The 20,732-nt window shown below is 41.0% G+C and overlaps 1 protein-coding gene across 1 annotated transcript in view; it reads left to right on the top strand.

Annotated features, from left to right (window-relative positions):
• Positions 1–11,844: 11,844 nt before the first annotated feature.
• Positions 11,845–20,732, top strand: part of CRYBG3 (beta-gamma crystallin domain containing 3) — a gene marked incomplete at its 5' end in the record, with an annotated part of 64,359 nt that continues 55,471 nt past the window's right edge. The window contains 3 exons of the mRNA XM_010158853.1: positions 11,845–11,980; positions 12,038–12,275; positions 14,281–14,391. Of these exons, the coding sequence (XP_010157155.1) occupies positions 11,845–11,980; positions 12,038–12,275; positions 14,281–14,391 (485 nt within the window). The remainder of the gene's footprint in view (positions 11,981–12,037; positions 12,276–14,280; positions 14,392–20,732) is intronic.

The raw sequence follows: 20,732 nt of genomic DNA, 5'->3' as shown, positions 1-20,732 counted from the left end.
CTTCATTATCTAGGGACCATTTCTTTAGGCTTTGCCAGAGGTAAAGGGATGTTGCAGTTGCCTCTCCAAAGACCCAGTTCAGCCCAACAGGGTTATTTGCACAGGAACAATCCCATCTTGAATGTACTTTATCTACATCAAGGTGGGAAACAATGCAGTGATGTATGATTGGAAGCCCTGTGGATTCAAGCCAACCCTATCAGTTCTGAGATCCTGGAAAATGCCACTGAATGCCTTCCTGTTACCATAAATCACGGACTATTATTTTATGCCTTGAAATGCAGGCAGAAAGGAGTCTGATAAACCAGAGGAGATTCTACTATACTAGAAGCAAATTTTCTGCATTTAAAAGAAAAAAAAATTGTGTTAGATCAGTAAAAAATTCTAAAACAGTTTTTCCTTTTACAGAAGGTTTTGACTGGGGAAGGGGAGTTGTTACGTGTGCAGGGCTTCAACACCAGGGATTACTTAAAAGGAAGTATGAAAAGGGCTAGGTCGCAACGAACAAGCAGGATGCGTAGGTGGAGCAAAGCAGGTTTAAGTTACCTAAGAGTGTCTCTTTCTTGCCAAAAACTAAATCTCATTTATTTTTTGGTTTAAAAAAGGCCAAATTCAGAATCTTGGTGAATGTAAATTTGTTGCAATGAAGTCTTCTGCTCAGAACTTGTGTTTCTGTGGTATTATATTAAAGTTGGTGCTAATATTAATGCTGTAAAGTTTTGTTCTGAATATTTGATCTGTTTTCTTTGTGTTGCCATAACTTTTTATTTGATTATATTGTCTTTGACCTATGTTTAGAAGTCTGAAGTGTTACAGCGTACATCACATTAACTTTGAAATACTACCTGGTGTTTGTATAGGCTTTGTAAGAAAGGTGTGTTTTTCTTGTTAGTAGAATGTGCTGGCAGTTAACTGTACTGAGACCTTCCTGTCTGACTTACTTCCCTCTTCCTTAAGCTGTTAAAAAAAAATCTTTTGATACACTTGAACAGTTTCATATGCATGGTAATGAGTACTTTTAGCACTATAATTTTGTATCTTGTGTGCACAGAAATTACAACTAGATAGTAAAAATTGATTCAGAGGAGGAGGAGAAAATACATATTTTCTACTGCTGGCCAGCACACCCCTTTTTTTTTGGTGAAGAAAATATTTTTCTTTCCTTTTTTCCGACCACTGCTCCCTCCAACACACACTTGAATTTTGGTAACACTACACCGTCGGGTGCCTGACATAGGCCAAAATCAGCTGTCCTGTGCAAAGACCACTAGAATCCAGGTGAACAATTGGAGGGAACCGAGACTGTCTCATGTGAAGGGGATAATGTATGGGTTGAAAGATGTTCCAGTTTTATTCATTGAATCATCAAGGTTTCCATGGGCTGAAAAACCCCAATGTTTTGTTGTTATGGAAAGCATACTTTGTGAGGAATGTCTAAATCTGTACACGTACCTGGATCGGGTTTGGGCAGGTTTCCATACAGGTCTGTTTCTGAACCATGCTTCTACCCAGTCATTTCGGGTGGATGGTGACTAAAAGGTGAAACCACATTGTGTCCATCTGTCACCAAGTTAATGAACTATCATGTTTCTGGTAGATTTACATGTAGGCTTCCATGCTGTGATTTTGTATATTCATTGGCTGGGAACTGTAAGTCTCTGATTTAGCAGCAAAGGTCGGGCATCTAAATTATGGCTGGCTGGGTTGAGTGGAGCTGGGAAATGTGCTGAGTTGCAGTAGCTCTTCGGCTCTTCTGAGCACTTTAGTTAACAGTTCTGTACTTTACCACTGCTATTTTTTAGCCTGTGATGAGATACTTAGCTCTTAGAGGGAGGAAAAGATACTTTAATACTCATTTTATGAAAATATAAAGCCTAATCTTCTGGTGCCAAGGTGGCTTTATCAGTCATCATTTGATCACCTTTGAGAAAATATTACTGAAATATATTTTCCATGTCTATTAAATCATTGCCAGAAAGTACAACACCACCCACACTGTATTTTGATTTTGGTTTGCTTCTGTTTCTTTGAATTAGAGCTGTAAACAGTGCTCTTTCTGAGTAAATGCTCCATTTGAGTGATGAGACTGTTGAACAGATGGTTGTGTGGATGTAAACTGTTCTTGAATTTCATGTTTAGTTCTAAGTATCTGCATTGCATAGTGTCCAGTACATGTTAGTATATCATTAACCTCACTCTTAGCTCTACAGGGACTTTGTTTTTAAAAAGAACATTGCAACAGTGCTTCCTGCAAAAGTATGTGAAGGCAACTTCCACAGCTTTGGTAATGCCCTTAAAACAGGGGTTTACAAGTGGAACATAGGTAGGTATTAGTTGGATTGTGTGGGACAGCTGCCAGCACTGCTACTGTAGCAAGCTGTGTGCTGGAAAACGGCCTGTTGGTTCAGTTTTGAAGAAATTCCACATCATTTGTTGGATGTGCTCGTGCTGAAGTGTAACCTGGCTCCTACCTGTATTGCCATACCATAGTAGTAGCGGTGGTGATGGGTGCTCAGGGTAGGTTCAGTAGTAGTGAATGGCTTAGGTGCCAGGCTCGCCCTTCTCGAGGTTCTCATCCAACTGAAGGCTTTGCTGTGACAATGTAGGCAAACTCACTTGCCTGCCAATTCCCCATAGATATTCTTCCCATAGCAGTGCATGGAGGAAATAGCGCGTTCTCCCGTAACTGATTAGGAAGAAATTCTTAAGCATCTCAGCACGGGAATTACCATGTGAGTTCTGTCGGGCAAATGCAAAAGTAGGTAGAAATACGATATACCAGATGTATAATTTAGACCAGTATTTCAGTGGCATTAAACATTTTACAGCTTGGCCCATAGGCTGAGGCCTAGGTGCTAGTCGCCTGGATTAACTGGAGGCAGTTTCAGCCTTCATAGAAAACAGGGGCAGAAAGTACTGCAAAGATTATCTACTCCACTCCTCTGCCCCAAGGTGAGATCTCTGTATCTATCATACCCTATAGAAGTTTGTCTGACTTGTTCTCAAAGACCTCCAGGGATGGAGATCTCTAAGATCTCTGCAACTGCACCAGACAACTGTTCTACCGATTCCGTGAACCTTATAATTAGAAAGTATTTTTGTTAACATCCCGTCTAAAGCATCCTTGCTACAAATTAAACCTGTTGCTGATTGTCCTCTGACAAGTACTCCTGTGTACTGCAGACATGGAGAAGAGATTATTCTGTAGTCCTGCTTTCTCACATGAATTTCATTTCAAGGTAATGTAAAGATGGCTGTATTTAAACGGTAGACGCTCTTAAAATTTGTTGTCAGGGACTGCAATTATGTGATAAGATGGAGCCAGATTCTTTTTGGAGTTGCAGCAAATAGGACAAGAGGGCAATGGGTGCAAGTTGGAACATGGGAAGTTCCGGTCACCTATGAGAAATTTTTTCTTTTGTCTTCCCCTGCCCCTTGACTGTAAGGGTAGTCAGATACTGGAACAGGTTGCCCAAGGAAGCTGCAGAATCTTTATCCTTGGAAATACTCAAAATGCAACTGGATGAAGCCCTGCTCTAATTGGAGCTGCTTTGAGTGGGAGCTTAGACTACGTGACCTCCCCAGCCACATTCCTTTCAGCCTAACTTGTTCTGTAATTCTCTGTCACATCATTTTTCATCCAGTGTATGAATTCACATAAGTGTTTTTTAAATGTCCCATGAACTTGGTGAATATATGGAGCTGTTCTTACTGAATGTCCCAAATTCTGACTTTATAATGAATAGTTTTAATTTCTACAAAATGTTAGAAATCAAAATTAAGCCCAGTCTTGATTAATCCTATACTTTTCCATATAGCATGGTTTTGTTTCGTATTGCCATGGTTTTATGTTGTCTTTATGTCATATGTGTGTTCTCTAAGTAATGTCTACTCAGCTTGTGTGAATGCCTGTCTTAGACCTAGTAATTAGAAATCAGAGAGAGGGATTCTTTGTCTTTTGGGAATCAAGGGGTGTGGACTATTACTGCCAACCAGGAATTATTTAAAAGCTGAGAGTTTTAAGAAACTTTAACTTTAAAAAAATGTTGCTGCCCATAGCAGTGAATGAAAGACAAAGTCAAAAATGTTTTTTGAAGTTAGCATGATCAGGATTTCTCTTGTGGAACCTGAAAGCAGATCTTTTTGTCTTTGGCAACGACGTAGACTTTGGTTGAGGTGTAACTTTATAGGCAAGTACGTAGCACCTTCTGATTTCCCAGGACGCTTTGTTAAATTAATGGTGTTAACAGTTCTGTCTGTTCAGGAAGACATTTCAAGGTCATCCTATCTGAAGTCCTGAGAAATTCCTTTGACGTACGGAAATTTTTTAGAAAGAATTATTGTGAAATGTGCCTGCCCTCTCTACTACTTTTTCAAAGAAGGGATCTACCCAAACCATTCTATGATTCTATGATCTTGAGCAGGGAACTTCACTTCAGGATGGGAGAAAAAAAGAACGGGCTTAAACGGACGGGCTTCTTGCTTAGTTTGAAACAGAAAACCATGGAGGAGACAGATGAGAAACAGAAGTGGAAGTAGGCTGTGGTGGAGGTAGGAAGTGGTGCCAGATGCTGCAGCCTGCCAGTAGAATAAGTGTGGAAATTGCGCTATCGCACCCCGTTCCCAGTGTACTGCCTGCTTCTGCACACTTTCTTCATTGAAAAGGTGAATTTCACCTGTTCTTTTAATTTATTTTCAAACATCAGTGAATTGTCAAGAAAAAAAAGATTCATGCTTGGGAAAATATTTTCATTAAAAACGGAAGTGTAATACTGGGAGGATTTAGAGGAAAGAACAGAAATAAGGCAGACAATTTAATTCTGTTCTCTCTGGCTCCACACTAGAAATTGTAGTAGTAAGGTGATGATTACATGCTGGGAAGTGAGTACCAGTTCTTAATCTTTAATCAGACCTTTACAGTAATTTCAGGAGAAAATTTAGAAGGCACAAATTTTCAAGTAAATCTGCAAATGGTATAAACAGATTTTTTTTTTAATTATAAAGTTCACTGTGTCATTCTAGAGGTTCACTCAGTTTACAGTTCCAAATAAGGCTGACTTAGCAGTAACTTTATTTCAAATTGTAGCTCCTTTCTCTCTATATTTTCATTTGAAGTGTTCACCCTTGGCACCTTGTTTTTTGTTCTCTTGCCAGGAAAGGTGAGTCTGGATACTTCCTCAGATTTTAGGTGAATACTGTTGTTGCAGAGAATGTCTGCTTCGTCTTTTCTTTCCTCATCTGACAAATTAAATCTACATTAAGGACTCCTTGGTGTTTAAAGAATTTAAATGGATAAACAAATTTTTTAAGTCCTAGTGCTGAACTCTCAACAGAAGCAGTTGTCTTTCCAAATGTTAAATAGTCATTGAATTTAAGTAGGTTTATTTATAAAAATGCAAACCTGATGTAGTTTAACTAAAAGTCCCTTCCTGTTGTTTAACTTTTACTCCTGATTATGAAGATGCCATGATTTCATTAGTTTTCTAGTTACTCTTGTCTTCCGGGGTTGTCGTGACCTGACTTTTTCATGTCAAAACAAGCAGAAAAGGAGGATGTGGGAGGAAGAATTCACAGTATAAAAAAGCCAAAATGCACAGAGGTTCAAAACATCACTTGTTTGTAGAGATACAGAACTCAGCTTTAACTTAAAACCTGCAAAAAACCCAAGGCTTTATTTGTTAATCTTTGGGGTTTTTACTTTTCCTGGTTATTTAAAAGATATTATTTAGTTAAGACTAAACAGATTTTGACAATGGTGCAACTCCCTTGCGTCATCTCCATCACCACTCTTAACTGCTGGCATAAATGGGAAAAAAACCACTTTGAAAGCGTGTTTTTTAAATCCATTTTTCTCATGAGCAACAGTGCACTTTCAGTTCTCTGCTTATCCTGTATCTCACTGTCTGACAGTACTTTTTCATGAATTTTTCTTAATACTATGCCAACTTTCTTAAACAAGTCTTGTTCCTAATCTGTCTCACTGTATCTGGTTCTTTTCCATTAGGTGTCCCTATGTACTGCATCCCATTGGTTGAGAATGCCTAACTTCTTTTCCTCGCAGCAGTTGAAAAAACAAAAGCTTATTTCTTGTGTAGGTTTAATGTACCTCAGTGTGTCCCAATCATTGCAAACAAGTGGGAGATGACACCAAAGATGCTTTAGCCTCCCAGAGAAGGGAAATCCGCTGAAAAACATGCAGTAGTGATTCACTGTGGGAATGTACTAGTCTGCCAGCAACTCAAGCTATTGCGCTGTGGATTTTGTTTAGCATGCAAAATTTACATACTGTGTCGCTGATCAAATTGAATGAGATGCTCATAATTGTTAAATGAAATGCAGCCATCCTAGCTATGTTGAAAGGTCAAAGCTAAGGCTAGGAACATGGTTAATTTTCCAGTATTAGAGGTAGCAACGCCTAAACATGCTGCTTTGTGCACCCAACATTGTCATCTGAAACTCTTAAATTGTACACGCTAGCAAACAGAAATTCTGCAGTAGTGCCGTGACGCTTTCTGGGATGAGTAAATTGGGATGTTGCCTGTTGAAGGTCTCTGGGGTGAGTCAGTGATGATCCTAAAATCATGATGGCTGGCCATCCTCTCTCACAATGGCAGGTGAGATGGGGTGGTTAAAGTGTGCAGGATATGTGGAATGTCCTCTGCCAGCAGCTCCCAGTGCAGCAGGACACATGGTCTGGGAGAGGTCTCCACAGGGCTGTCTGGAGTAATGAGTCTTGTTCATGGGGAGTGAAATCTGAGATGTCTGGCTGTTGTGGCTGGAATCTAATTCTTTCTTTGTGGAGATCTGTGTTTTAATGCTGTTAATGTTTTCATTTCATTCACTTGTTAGGGCAATAAAAGAGATTGTATTCTTGGCAGATGGACGCAACCCCTGCTGAATGAGAACCTCTGGCAATTTGAACTTTCGCCGCTCAACTGCTGAGAGATGGCAGCTACCAGGGTGGCTGGTGCCAGCTGGGACAGCAGGCAAGGCACACCTGGCAAAGCAATCCCTCTTCAGGGAGCTGCTCCCTGCGTTTTGGGGGGCTGTTCACACTGGTAGCAAGCCCTGTGCCTGACTGCGTAAGTTGCAATTAGGCTTTGGGTGTCTGTCTGTGCTACAGTCAGGAGTAGATTACAGCCTGGAAAACATACCTCGTCTACCATCGAATAAATTAGATAAGAATCACACTTGAGACGTGACATCACAGGCTCATCTTCTGAGTCCTGGCTGCCAGGCTTCTCTGCAGCAGTTGCTCCAGCACGGTGAGACCGCATTACCTGACCGCACAGCCTCGGTTATGGCTGCAGTCTCTTCAGTCACCTGATTTAAGTCATAATCTTGTTTCACGCTCTGCTGAGCTTCCTCTCTGCGCTAGCCTCATTGCATGTGAGGTCACAGGACCATAGGACAATTCAGGTCGAAGGGACCCCGGGATGTCATCTAGCCCAGCCTCCTGCTTAAAGCAGGCTCAGCTATAAGGTCAGGTCAGGTTACCCAGGGCTTGCCCAGTGAAACTTGGAGTAACGAGTTGCTAAAGGAATAAAAGCCAATTAAAGCACTATGAAGCATGTCACAAGCAGGAAAGCTCACAGAGAATGGGAAAGGGGAGGCAAGAGGAAGACATATGACAGTCCATGTAAAAAAGGAGCAGAAAGACAACACTACTGCACAAAAACTTTTTTCCTTGCATCAGCAAGTGTCTCAAAAGAGGTTCTGGCAGGTAGGTTTTCATCCAAAAACCTGTGTGTAAGCCTGAGAGAAACTGTTCTGACTGCTGTGACACTGGAAGAGGATTTTTTTTTTTTTAACTAATGACATGAAGTGTAACTAATATGAGAGTCACTGGTATTTTTCCAGAATTGTGAATATCAAACTGCTCAGGCCTAAAGGTGGCACACATGCAACTGTGCTGTCGCGGTCAACTGAAGGCACTGGCTGTTGAAAACTGGTGGGATATACCAGGGAGAGGGTTGCTTTGAATATACCCTACATCCATGCTTTTTTTTTTTTTCCCTGAGCATTTACTGGAGGCTTCTGTCAGAGATGAGCTTAGAGAGAGGATTGGTAAATAATAAGTGAAAGTTATCTTCATGCTGGCTTGTGGAATTGCCATCACAGTGCTGTGTTCGTCAGGTGCTTGTGCCTGAAGGCTCCTGGTGTGTTAAATACAGGCTTACTGGCTTTACAGATCATGTGCTTTCGTCTCAGTAATTTGAATATGGCATTATCTTAAAATACAAACTCCAAAATTTGTAGCAGGAACAGTTTTGTTTGTATAATGCCTAAAGAGTGCTTCAAACTTCGGGCTGAGATTTTAAGGGCAAATGATAAAACGCCAATAGCTCATACTATCTTTTAAAACAAAGGCAAAGTGGAGCAGGAGGGAGAATGTATGGAGAGTAAGATTGGTTATACTGAAAGGAAGAAAGAAGGATTTGCATAGCTTCTGTGTTGGGACTTAATATCCACGTATATCTTCAAGTAAGCATAGTGTAAATGTTCTCCAGGGCTGATTTTATGCAAGGCAGTATTTATGGTTAAAGGTATGGAAGGACCCTTTCGTATTAAAACTTCCTGTTCTTTTGATTTACTGAAAGTTAAGTAAGGAAAGGAAGATTAAAGAGGAAGGGAAGTCTAAATAGATATCTGCTTCTGGAAACAGAGACTATAAAACAGCTTTTCATGCAGGGCATGGATTATGATTACAAATAAGAAGCACAGTCTTTACAAGCGTTATGTCTTGGAGCTGCTAGGGGAAGAATTTCACATGTAGAGATTTAGCCATATTTGAAGTCTCAGTTCCTAATAGGGGGAAAAAAAAAAATCACTAGTTCCTGAATAAAAAAGACTTAAAAAACCAAAGCCAAATAAATCACACACCCTGAAAAAAGCCCCCCCAACAGTCATACTAAACTGTGGGAAAGTTTTGAATGTGATCTTTTCTTTTATATTTAATGCATTTAGCTGTGAACTTCATAGATGTTGTAGTAATTAATAGAAATGTTTATAGTGTATAATGGTTATATCTGTAGAGAAAATAAAATTTATGAGCACTTCCTGCACCGAGATACTCCTTTTAATCTGACAAATGTGTGAATTACACTAATCACAGAACAACGGAGAAATGCCCTCCCTCACTTAAAGTTCAATCAAAAACTGTTACTGAAGAATGCTGAGATATTAATGCAAGCGAAGGAAGAAACTATGACAGGAGAAGTTTGAAGTTGACTATAGTAAATCATTCATGTATTATCAAATTTTGGAAATCAATTTTTTTTTCTTGTTTCTGTTTTGTATTTCCTTATGCAATGTACTGTGTGTTGATATGAGGTAGAGTTAATTGTTCAAAAGATTCATCCCAGGTTTGCATGTTACTTGCGTAGCTTGTCTAGTACTGAAGCTATCAGCCAGCACTGTGTTACGTCTGTAAACTGCACGGTTGTCATCTTCGTTTCCTGTTGTGGGTTTGGGTAGAGTTGACTTGTAAAATCGTAAATCCCTGAATACTAGAGGGATGACTGCATTGCTTTGGGACACATCAGCTATTGATTAGTGAGGGAAGCTGGTGGGATTTGTCACAGGTGGGATGGAAAAAGGCTAGAATTTGATTTAGCCCACTTCTGAAAGTTTACTTAACAGTTTGATGTGGTTTTTTGAGTCTTGTTTATATGAAGACAATAAAAGTTGTGTGGATTTCTCAAGGACAAAATAGTGCCATTCAGTTTCTATCCTCACATAATTCCATTTTCAACATATACATCTGATTACTTAATATTAAGCAATTGCATCTACTCTGTGTGTGAAAAAGTATTGCTTGCAGATTAAAGACTATTGCTGCAGTACCACTTAGTATAACAAAGTTTTTAAGAAATTGCTCTTCCCCAAGGGCAAAAACAATCCTAGATAGACTATTAATAAATAAGCCTACTTGCTTATTTTAGGTTACTTGAAACAAATCTTGAAGTTGAAATAGGATTAGTGAGCTGATGAAAATAGTAGCCTTCTGCTTAGACTGGATGGGTAGGTGTTATCCAATTTGAAACAATTACTCTTACCCAAAGGTATTGTTGACACAAGTAGAATTTGTGTAGGGCTTTTAATTCACATTCTCTTTTCCCACCCTTGGTGATGTGAATGTGTTTAATGTAAGAAAAGCTGGGGTATCTTTATGCCATTTAATAAACTGGGTTGAAACAGGGATTGAAATTACAAGGATTGTACTGTAAAGACACAATAGGCAGCAATGGCATGGGGCACCCAGTGCGGGTGGGAGGTGGTCCCCAGAAATGCTTTTGGAAAAAAGTATTTGCAGATAGCAAAGCTGAAAACATGGCTATGTGGTGTTTGTGAACTCTGCCAGTGAAATTGCATCATCTTTCTGGGCAGATGGTCTTGGCATGGGCTTGAGCAGGGGTTATTGGGTCTGTAGGAGAAGCTGATGCCAAGGAAATTCAAGGATGTAAATTGGTGAGGAACAGAGCTTGTCTTGCCCCTGGGGGTAGATGCTCAGCTACATTGAGGAAAGAAGTGAACAGTTGCTGCAACATGGTCTAGTGGAAGGTGTCCCTGCCCATGGCAGGGGGGTTGGAACTGGATGGCCTTTAAGGTCCCTTCCAACCCAAACCATTCTATGATTCAAGTGCGGGGAAGCCCTGCCTGCCTACTAGTTATTTTCAGTTAGCTGATAACAGCTGATGGGCAGTTCAGAGGGTCAGGTGTGCAGGGGTAGCGGTGTGTAGGACTTTGGTTGTGTGAAAACTGTGCAGTCTGAACGAGGTGGACTACGGAGCTGAGTGAGACTACACATGGGTTTGGAAATAGAGCTGTGCAGTTGACTGCCTGTGGAGTTGAAGGAAAGCTGGCCAAAAGGTGCAATATGTGGTTGCTAAGAATTGGGGACAGGATTAATCTCTGGCATGCGAGCTGAGTTCTTCTCCAAATCCTGTTCTTGAGTCTCCTGTTTTTTGTGAAAGTGCCAGTTACCCTACATTTAAGGCTATGTCACATCTGTGTTTTGTTGTGGTGTACTTGTGTATATTCGCAAGCTGAGAACTGCTCATCTCACAAGCACATACAGATTTGTTCGTGAAGCTGTGCTTTTTGAGCAGATCAGAGTCTGAAAAACTTCACCGTACACCTGAAGTGGTCTCATAGCGTAACCTGCCAGAACAAGACCATGAGTCTGCCAGCTTGTGAGGTTCCTCCTAGTGGCGTAATGCGTGGTGCGACCAGGGAACATCCTTGGCTGTAGACAAGTGGCACCTAATGCTAAGCAGTAACAAAAGTCAAAAGTTTTAGGAACAGTAAGAAAATTAACTGTCTACTAATGAGCCAGTGTGTGATTTTCCTTCTTTTAAGAAAGAGCTACTGAAGCTGACTTAATTTTATAAGTTCTGTTTTAAACCTCATCTCATTATCTCCCTGTGGCAGGACATTTATGTGAGTAAATAATATTCAGTGTGCCTTATTTTTAACTAAGAAACTCTCCTGTTTACTTGTAATAGTGGTGTGAAAAACTGTTTCTTGCTGCTTCCTCAGTATATATTTTTCTGCCAGTTGAAGCAATTATTCTCCATCTGTCTGTCTGCGCTTTACATCAACAGCAGCTGCTCTGTGAATCTTCTGGCCTATGTAGTCCTTCTGGCTTTTTGTATAATAGGGACCTTTTTAATACAAAAAGAGAAGATGACAGTACAGGGCTTTGATCTTAAAATTAAACTTTAATCAAGAAATCTCCTGAATTTAATACAGTGCATATGAGCAAATTAGAATTAAGGAATTTGGGAATGCGGGAAAGTAACAGGAATCATCATCTTTATGAGCTTCTTGTTTTTATCTTAGGTTTGTCAAAATGAAGAGAAGAACCATTCCACAGAAGAACTTAGCAAGTCTGAAATCCAAGAGGAGCTGAAAAAGGCTAACAGCCTTCCTAGTTTGACTCCTGGAATCAAAACAGGAGAGAAGCCACCCCGAGAAGGTTTTTTTCATTTTCTTGGAAGCTTATTTAATATTGCAACAAAATCTTCTTTGGTAGAATCTAAACCCTCTACCTTCCAAGATGAACCAAACAGATGTAAAAAGGATTTACAGAACACAAACACCCTTCCGGAGGACGTGCAGCCAAAGCGTCCGAAAACTGAAGAGCCTATCTGTTCTACAGCTAGAATAAAAGAGGATTCTGTAAACAAAGATGATGCCATCTTAAATAATATTGGGAAAGATACCGCGCAGGATCTGCAAGGAGGCTGGAAACGATCGGCAGATATGCAAAAGTGAGTTTTATGATTTCGTATGAAGTGCGTTAAGGCTTGTGAGTCTGTGTATGCATGGAATTACCTTAACCAAGTTCCACTGAGTTTGTGACACGACTGTCGCTTCTAAGGATGGTTGGGGTGTCCCCAACTCAGCTTTGTGCAAATCTCTAGTAGCAGCTACTTTAAATGAATGGAGGTAAGTCGACTGCAACAAAATACAACTTTACAGAAAGTTTTCAGAAGCCTCCTGACTATGGATAGGTCCAGGGTAAGTCCGTCGCAGTGTTAGGAGAGGTTAAAAGTGTGGCATTTAGAAATACGCTCAGTAATGTAGATCTACTTTTTTTTAAAAGTGGAAAGAGCTTATTTCCATCCATATTGTGGGCTTGTTTGTGGGTTTGTATGCATGTCCTTTTGATATCTCACTAACTCAGGGGTTTTACTTGTGCAAGTAAGGTTTCCTCATTTTTAAATTCTCTTTCCTGGTTTATTCGACCTGGTGATTTTTGCTTATGTGTTTTGTTTCCCCTTGTTCTTTGGGGTTTTCCTGTGATGTAGAGAAGGCTATACAAAATACTGAATTAGTCAAAACATGGAACATCCTTAACAGTCCTGTAATATTTTTTAAAAATGGTGCCAAGGGCATTAGTCTGTGTTTTGAGAGTAGAAAAGCAAAACCATTGGCTGTGGTCCACACTGTATGTTACAAAATCTTTCTGACCGTGGCATAAACATAGGTCATAGTATTCCAAAAATATTTGTAGCTGTTATGTTAAATATTTGACTATATGTGGGCCAGTACAGCATAGATTTGGGGTTAGGTGTGTAGGAGTGTGGTACCTGTACAGTTTTTGATAGGTGTCTAGAATATGAACTTGTCCACATCAATGAATCTGTAAGTAATGTTTACTTGGATTTTCAGTACTGACCAGGATATTTATTTCAAACTTAAGTTGAAAGTAATGATATGGGGTAACCAGTAATTCTATTGCAGCGTTCCTGCTTATATTGTAGGATGGGGATGTACTAAGAATAAACACTTTTTTTTTTTTTTTTAAGTTTTAAAACCAGTTTGAGTTGTGCTTAGTATATTTATCGTTTTGTCTGTGTTATGTGAAGCTTTTCATCTCCTTATAGGAGGTCAAATTCCCAAAGTAGTTGCTAAATGAATTTCATTTCCATTTTGGAGATGTCTCCAGCACTCTGTCCTTATTATTCAGTAGGCAGTGATTTGAGGCATCTGTCATTCAACTTTATATTATAAATGCAATGGCTGACAGGGGATTGTGATACCCATTCAGGTGAACTTAAGACTGTATTTCCACCACCAAAATGCAGTGCTGTTTGTACTTAATAACAACAGTTGTGTTCTCATGAGTACTGTCGTTTGGTCTGTGACATGGTTGACTGTTTTTATTAGAGATTTTGATCGTAGTAACACACTGTCAGTCAGACGACTGACACTTTTTTCCAAACTGTGTGTTGCAGCTCAGCACCACCTTTTCATTGATTGATACAGAATAAAATTCCTCCTCCACTTAGGTATATGAAGAGGCCTAGGAGCATTATGTTACTCAGTCTAGTTCCTGAACAAACTGTGTAGTTCTGAAGACCAGTTGGACAGGCTGGCTTGCTGCAATATGGTGTTTCTGTGGCGTGCTCTGGGAGCTGGCACATAGATGGCATGCCATTGTGCCAGAGACCGTGCCAAGCTGTAAGAAAAGTCACTCCTTGCCTCAAAGAGAGCTTGGTCAAAAAAAGACGGTGGACAATAATAGATCTTTTTCACTTCATTCCATGTGGTTTCTTCCATATCATATCTCAGCGTACTTTCTTCAATGTTTGCACTTTTTCTCTCTCTCTCCACCCACAGTACTGATAGTATTATCCAGTTTGCAGTTATAGTCTGTCCCTTATGCAGGTTTATTTTGGATTTTTTTTTTTCTTACTCTCATGCCCAACAAAGTCAGTCCTCTTTACAGTCTGTACTCTGACTTACCTTGAGTCTTTCCTGTCTACTCAGACAAATAAGAACCTTGAAGATTCAGCTGAAGGCCCAATATGTAGTGAACCAGACGGGGCAGTCGGAGCCTGCAAGTAAACGGATGAGAGGCAGCCAGTCAGCCCCTACAAAGTCAGTCTTCCTCTATTTTCCCTAGTCCCCTGGCTGATGCGATAAGGAGCAGGGGCACATCTTTCCTCCCAGGTAGAAACCTCTGACTGCTGCTGCCTTTTTAAGTGTATGCATGAGCTTTGTTTGACTTTCCTGTTTTGTTGATGCCTACAGGCCTGTGAATAGGAGTGGTGGAAGTGACAGAACATCTTGGGATGTTTTTTTGCTGCTCCACTCGTTTTATACTGCCGTATTTGAGTAGATCTTGAGCAGTAAACTGAGAGCGTGCTGGGCAGTCTGTATGCACACTTTAGAGGGTCAGATGGTCTGAGACTTCATTTGCTTTTTGTGATTTCTTCATCAGAACAATATGGATTAATAAGTGTGGCATTAATAAATGCTTACAGAGTTCAAAAGGTGTGGGTATTAACTCACTGGACTTCCTTGCTCTGTGCAAGTATTTTAAAGTTATCTTGGTTTTGCTGAAATCAAAGTTGCAGTTGGTATTTTCAATTGACTATATTTTGACTATGCAAAACAGTGTAGATTTTTCTCATTATAGTTTGCCTCTCTCATGGCCAGGCAAGCACATAAAAACGTGTTGCTAGTTTGGAGGTAGGGGTGAGTTGGTCTATATACAGAATGAAGTTCTTCCGTAGAAAGTGACTTTTTTTAAATGGAGGAAAATTAGTGATTTTTCATTGTAGCTGCTGTAGAATTGGGCAAAGGTTAATCCAGTCATTTTCCTTTGAAACTCATTCTCAAAAGTACAGTTCTGCCCTTTATACCTCAGAATGCAAAAAAGTTAGACAATCTCTGTGCACATTTTGTCTATCCTTTTCTCTGCTTGCTACACAATGTGAACTGTGTTTCTGAAGCAATTAATAAGGAAAAATTGAAATGACAGCGTGGAATTAGAAGTTTGCGCTGTTTTCCCTTTGAATCAGGGATACCTCTTTGTTATGGAAGTGATTATGCTGCTTTTTTTTATCTTTTAGTTTATAAAAATTTAAAGGAGGAAGAGCAGGTTTTCCTCTTTGGCACTCGCTAGTTTTTTTACTGAATATTAACTAACTGGTTTTCATTTAGTGTAGTTAAACTGTAAAAGTGTTTCTGATGGTTGTTAGAATGTACTAAGTAGTAATTGGAAGTGGATGCTAGAAGTGCATGAATAATGATGGTGAAAAGACTTAGCACAAAACAGCAGGAAGATCCGTAGATAACATGAAGGGGAGAGATGTCATGAATATGGTCTTTTACTAATGTCTTGAAGATTGGGTCCCAAAAGACACATGGGAAATGCTAGCGATCCATATAAATTCAGAGGTATTATTGATTTCATTGACTGTTATGTTTAACTGCAATTTCAGATTTTAATATAGAGGCAGATTGAAGCTGAGGGCTCTACAGATCCTTAAGGCCCCTGCATTATTAATCTTACAACTGTTTCCTTTGTCATGAGGAACATTTAAATGAACACGTTAATTTTAAGCTACTGTTAAATATTAAATTAGAGGTTATCTGTGGTTAGGGAGGAAGTTGCAATGGTACGTGAAAGAGGGACAGTTGTTAGATTGCATAATCCCCATCAGAGTTGTTTAAAACAAACAAAAAAAACCCCACTAAGCAAACAACTTTCAGAGCTGAAATACCTACCAAATGGTCTCAGATGCCTTTCCCCAGACAACTTCATTAACCTCATATCCTTAAAGCAGTATTTTGCAAAATACAAGGAAATTAGACTGCTCTGACCTGTAGACTGAGGTTAATTTTGCCCTCAGTGGGAGGCCTGGTATTTGGTAAAGACTCAAGTTTCCAGGCCTTGAGCCAAGGAAAGTGGAATTCATGAGCTCAGTCTGTGGAGTACGTGTTTGTGAGGGACAAAATGTGTAGGTCACGTTAATCCTCCATCTGCCCAGCTGGTTGACTTGGAGCTAATTCTACCTTAAGAGCTTCTGCCTCTTTAATCCAGACAGTGGCAAGTGGTAAAGGAGGAGCACAGAGGACAAAACCATGATAAATTTGGCCAAGTCCTTAGGCAGGGCATAACTATGGACAGTAACATCATAATTGCAACACTGAAGATGGGCGAGGACAGTTGGGTTGGTTAAGTCTCCAGTTACTGCATCCCTTAGCCTTCCATTTGGCTGGGATGGTGGAAGATTTCTTTGCCACTGAGCAGCAAAGTAAGCATTTGGGCTTGTGCTGTTCTATAAAAGGTTAATAATGAAGGGATGAGGTTGGTAAATACAAGTTACTGTTTTAAAGTAATGTTTATTCGGCTATAAGAGCAAAAGAAAAATGCAAAGTAAGGTGTTTGCTACTAAGCGAAGAAAAATCTCGTACATAGGTAAGATGGCCGTTTTTTTGTAGAATAGGCCCCAGTGGCAGAGGGCTAAGTATGAAAGAGGAAAGTTCACATTTAGTTTTAGACTTCGCAGTCCTTAATGATGTAAAAAGCCAACCTTTAACTGATGAAATAAGCCCTAAAAATAAAACCATGGAACAGTGGGGGTGCACTTCACTTAATTTCTCACCACTGAAAGTCTACATGGGAGAGATCAAGATTTCATAAAGTAGGTGACAAATATAAAACATGGGTTTGCCCCATTACCTATTTTTCCTATAATGTAAAACTCTCTTACTTACACCAACGTTGCCTTTCGCTAGCACACAACAATTTGGTTTCAAAATTGAGGCTGTCTTTCAAAGACTCATGAACATGGACTTCCTGCAGTGCGTACCTGCTGTCTTCTCGAGAATATCAGTCAAGATAATAGGCAGTACTCACTACAGATGACTGAGAACGCAACTCTCAACAATCTATTTTCTTCCTCCCCATCCCAGGAAGAAAAAAAACTGAGTAGTGACCCAGCTCTGTTCTGTTGACTGCTTGCCATTTGCCTATATTGTAGTAGATTTTGGTTTGGGGTTTCTTTACATTTTTTGTAATAATAATAAGTGGATGTTGCGTGTGGAGGTGTGCAAAACAATAGAACTTGTGAAACTGCACGGCTTGTTCTGGAGTTCCGCAAGAAGCCTTATTGCATTGCTCAACACGGTTGATGAGATGAAAATCAAATTTTTACCCATTCTAAATGTTTTTATTATAAAATCCCAGTTAGGGTTAAGATGCTAATACCCTAATTCGGCAAAATGTTTAAGATCCTGACTTTTCCCTTCTGTAATGAACTTTGTGGGCTTGGAATTGAGAAGGAACTTCCAACTCCACAACTGCAAGGATTTTCTAACTGTAGTTAGAAAAGAACAGGGAATGATTTCAAAAGCAAATGTTCAGAACAGTATGCTTTTACACTTCGCATCCTACCAGGAGCCAAGTCCTCCTAACAGTTTAGCAAGAGTACTGCAAGCTATTTCATTCAGAAAGGGAGGTAGCCTTGAGGAGAGGCAAGTTTCAAACCATTTACAGTTCTACTATGCTGTATGTTGTTGGGTCTTGTGAGGGTTTGGTTTTGTTTTTTTTTTTTTTAATTTTGAAGTCTAGTAAACCTGTTGCTGTATATTTAATTGCATTGTATTTCCCATCTTAGCACTGTCAAAAATACCATCCTTTTATTTTGCTCTGTTAGAAATGCATCTGATAAGATCCTTGAGGTCTACACAGTTTTGGCTAACATGTCTGTTTCAGACATTTCATTCACTTTTGTCTGAGGGATTGTGTATTGTGCTTTTGATTTAGTAGTGGCAGCATTCGTCTTTCCCAATAGATGCCTTTGGCAGACAGTCCAGAGTAAGTGAACAGAAATTAAATCACTTAATTCCAAACAGTGGTCTTGCCAGGTGACTCCCGAGGAATAATGTGGAAGAGTGGGAAAGCTGCTGCTCCGTTTGTTGAAATCAAATCTGTCTTGTGATCAGAGCCGTGTCCTTCTCTGCAATTGCCTACCCAGGACCTATTTTACATACAAGACCTGAACATTTAACACTGCAAGTGTACACAGAGCATGGCAGTGTCCATCCATCTTTGAAAGTGTCTGTTGGGTGATGACAGCAAAAGGAAAACAAAAGCACTGTGGTGATTAGAATCATGAAGTGGTTTGGGTTGGAAGGGACCTTAAAGATCACCTAGTTCCACCCCTCTGCCATGGGCAGGGACACCTTCCACTAGACCAGGTTGCTCAAAGCCTCATCCAGCCTGGCCTTGAACACTTCCAGGGATGTGGCATCCACAGCTTCTCTGTGCAACCTGTTCCATTGCCTCACCACCCTCTCCAGGAAGAAGTTCTTCCGGATATCCAGTCTAAACCTCCCCACTTTCAATTTAAGCCCATTACCCCTTGTCCTGTCACTACAGGCCCATGTAAAAAGCCCCCTTCCAGCTTTCTTGTCGACCCTTTCAGGTACTGGAAGGCTGCTGTTACTTCTATTATAATAGTACCTGCATAAAGATTCCCATTGTACAGACAAATATATACAGTTACGTAGTAACATACAGCCTGTTAGAAACGGGAGAGACAGCTGCTTCCCTTTGTAGTAAGGGGTTGCCTTGGTGCTGGCTCTGGGGAACACCAGGACAGCTGTGGAGCCTGGGTGGTCTTGCTAGCACATGCCCTGCATGCCTGCAAGCACTATTCTCTGGACCTAGATCAGTTAATTTTGGTCTTAATTCCCTGACGTAGTTTGCTTTACCGACACGCAGCATAAGGAGGAGCAGCAGGCAGAGGTATGCATCTTGGGATGGGGAGATGGGCAGGGAGGAGATGGGTATGTAGTAATTCATCTTCCGATGGCTCTCTGGCTTTTACCTTCAGAACCCAACAGCAGAAGTCCAGTGTTGTCCGTTTGCTGCTTCTCAGATCGACAGCAAGTCATTCCTGAGAGTGGTCTGCTACAGCTTGAGAGGGATATAAAATATGTAGGTAGTTCCCCCCTTCTATGACAGCCAAATATGGCCCAAAATAGATTTAGAAAACTGTCCCAAGGAAGAATCAGACTCATCCTACCCCTAATTCTCTTGATGAACTATGGAGGGAGGCCTCCAGCCGTGATTGCAGGGGTATACCCAAATTCCTATGGAAGGGTTTAGTTTTAGGTCAGTGTGGGTCAAGTGAGGCCTTGTCCAGATAGGTGCTGTGCTGAGATTTACCGACGCCTTCCAACAGTGGGGTGGGTGAATTTCAGGGCTCTGCTGTGGGAGAAATGCAGGCCCAGGCCTGTCTACCCGAGAAAGGTATCTGCCCAGAACTGGGATGTGGGCTGAAGGAAAGATTCTTGTTGGCACCAAAACAAATGTTTCTGAAGGATGAAAGCTTGTTAGGTTAAGAGTAATTCATAACAGACGCGTGATGCAAAATTGGGCTAAGTGGCAGTGACCAGAGACAGGTCCCAGTATAAGCTCCTGCTGATATATCTGCTTAACTCCCCCTAGCATCGGTGTGCGTGAAAGGGAAGAATAATCTTTGTTTCTGGCATCTCAAAACCAAACCCTTTTGTTAATGCATCTGAAGCTACACTCTTGCTTTGAGAGTAGAGGGGTGTCCCAGCTTTAATTCCTCATTACATCTGAGGAGAGGCCAGAGGAGTGGCTTTATTAAGCCTTAAGAAGAGAAGGCTAAGGGGAAACCTTACTGCTGTCCTCAGCTTTCTCATGGAGGCCTCAGAGCAGAGTGCTCTGAAACATGCACTGTTGGGATGAGAGGCAACAGGAACATGGGATATTGGAAAATGTTTTTTCACGATAAGGGTGGTCAAACCCTGGTGCATATGGACAGGGATCCTGACCTGAAGGCCCATCCTCAGAGCTGCTAGGAAGTGGTGGGATGAAGCCCTGAGCACCCTGATCTAGTTGGCCCTGCTTTTGGAACAGGGGTCGAATTGGGCAATCTCTCACCGTCCTTTCCAGCCTATATTACAGCTCTGTGCTTGAAGGCAAGGCCGTCTGTGAAAGGTAACTTTGTGCCATCCAGCTTCTGAATGTGATTTGCTTTTCACTGGGATTTGCAGCATCTTATAACCCCTCAGTGCACATCAGCATGGGGCAGCACAGGCCAAGTGTGTCCGTGCTGCCTGGAAGAGGCAGGTCTAAGGCATTTGAGCACCTCAATATATTGAGTGCGACAGAGGGGAAGGGAAGGGTAGCTGGCTGAACTACATGGGGTGCAGGAGGGCGAGGGTAGCAGGTAGGTATGTGTCCCCACCTGGAGACATATGTGTTCAGCTCTGGGGCCCACAGCATAAGAAGGATATGGACCAGTTGGAGCGAGTCCAGAGGAGGCCATGAAGATGCTCAGAGGGCTGGAGCACCTCTGCTATGGGGACAGGCTGAGAGAGTTGGGCTTGTTCAGCCTGGAGAAGAGGAGGCTCCGGGGAGACCTTATAGCCCCTTCCCGTACCTGAAGGGG

The sequence above is a fragment of the Eurypyga helias genome, unplaced genomic scaffold (genome assembly GCF_000690775.1).
Source record: "Eurypyga helias isolate BGI_N326 unplaced genomic scaffold, ASM69077v1 scaffold9219, whole genome shotgun sequence".
Taxonomy (NCBI): domain Eukaryota; kingdom Metazoa; phylum Chordata; class Aves; order Eurypygiformes; family Eurypygidae; genus Eurypyga; species Eurypyga helias.
The sequence above is the reverse complement of the archived record's forward strand: the minus strand, read 5'-3'. Positions and strand labels throughout refer to the sequence as shown.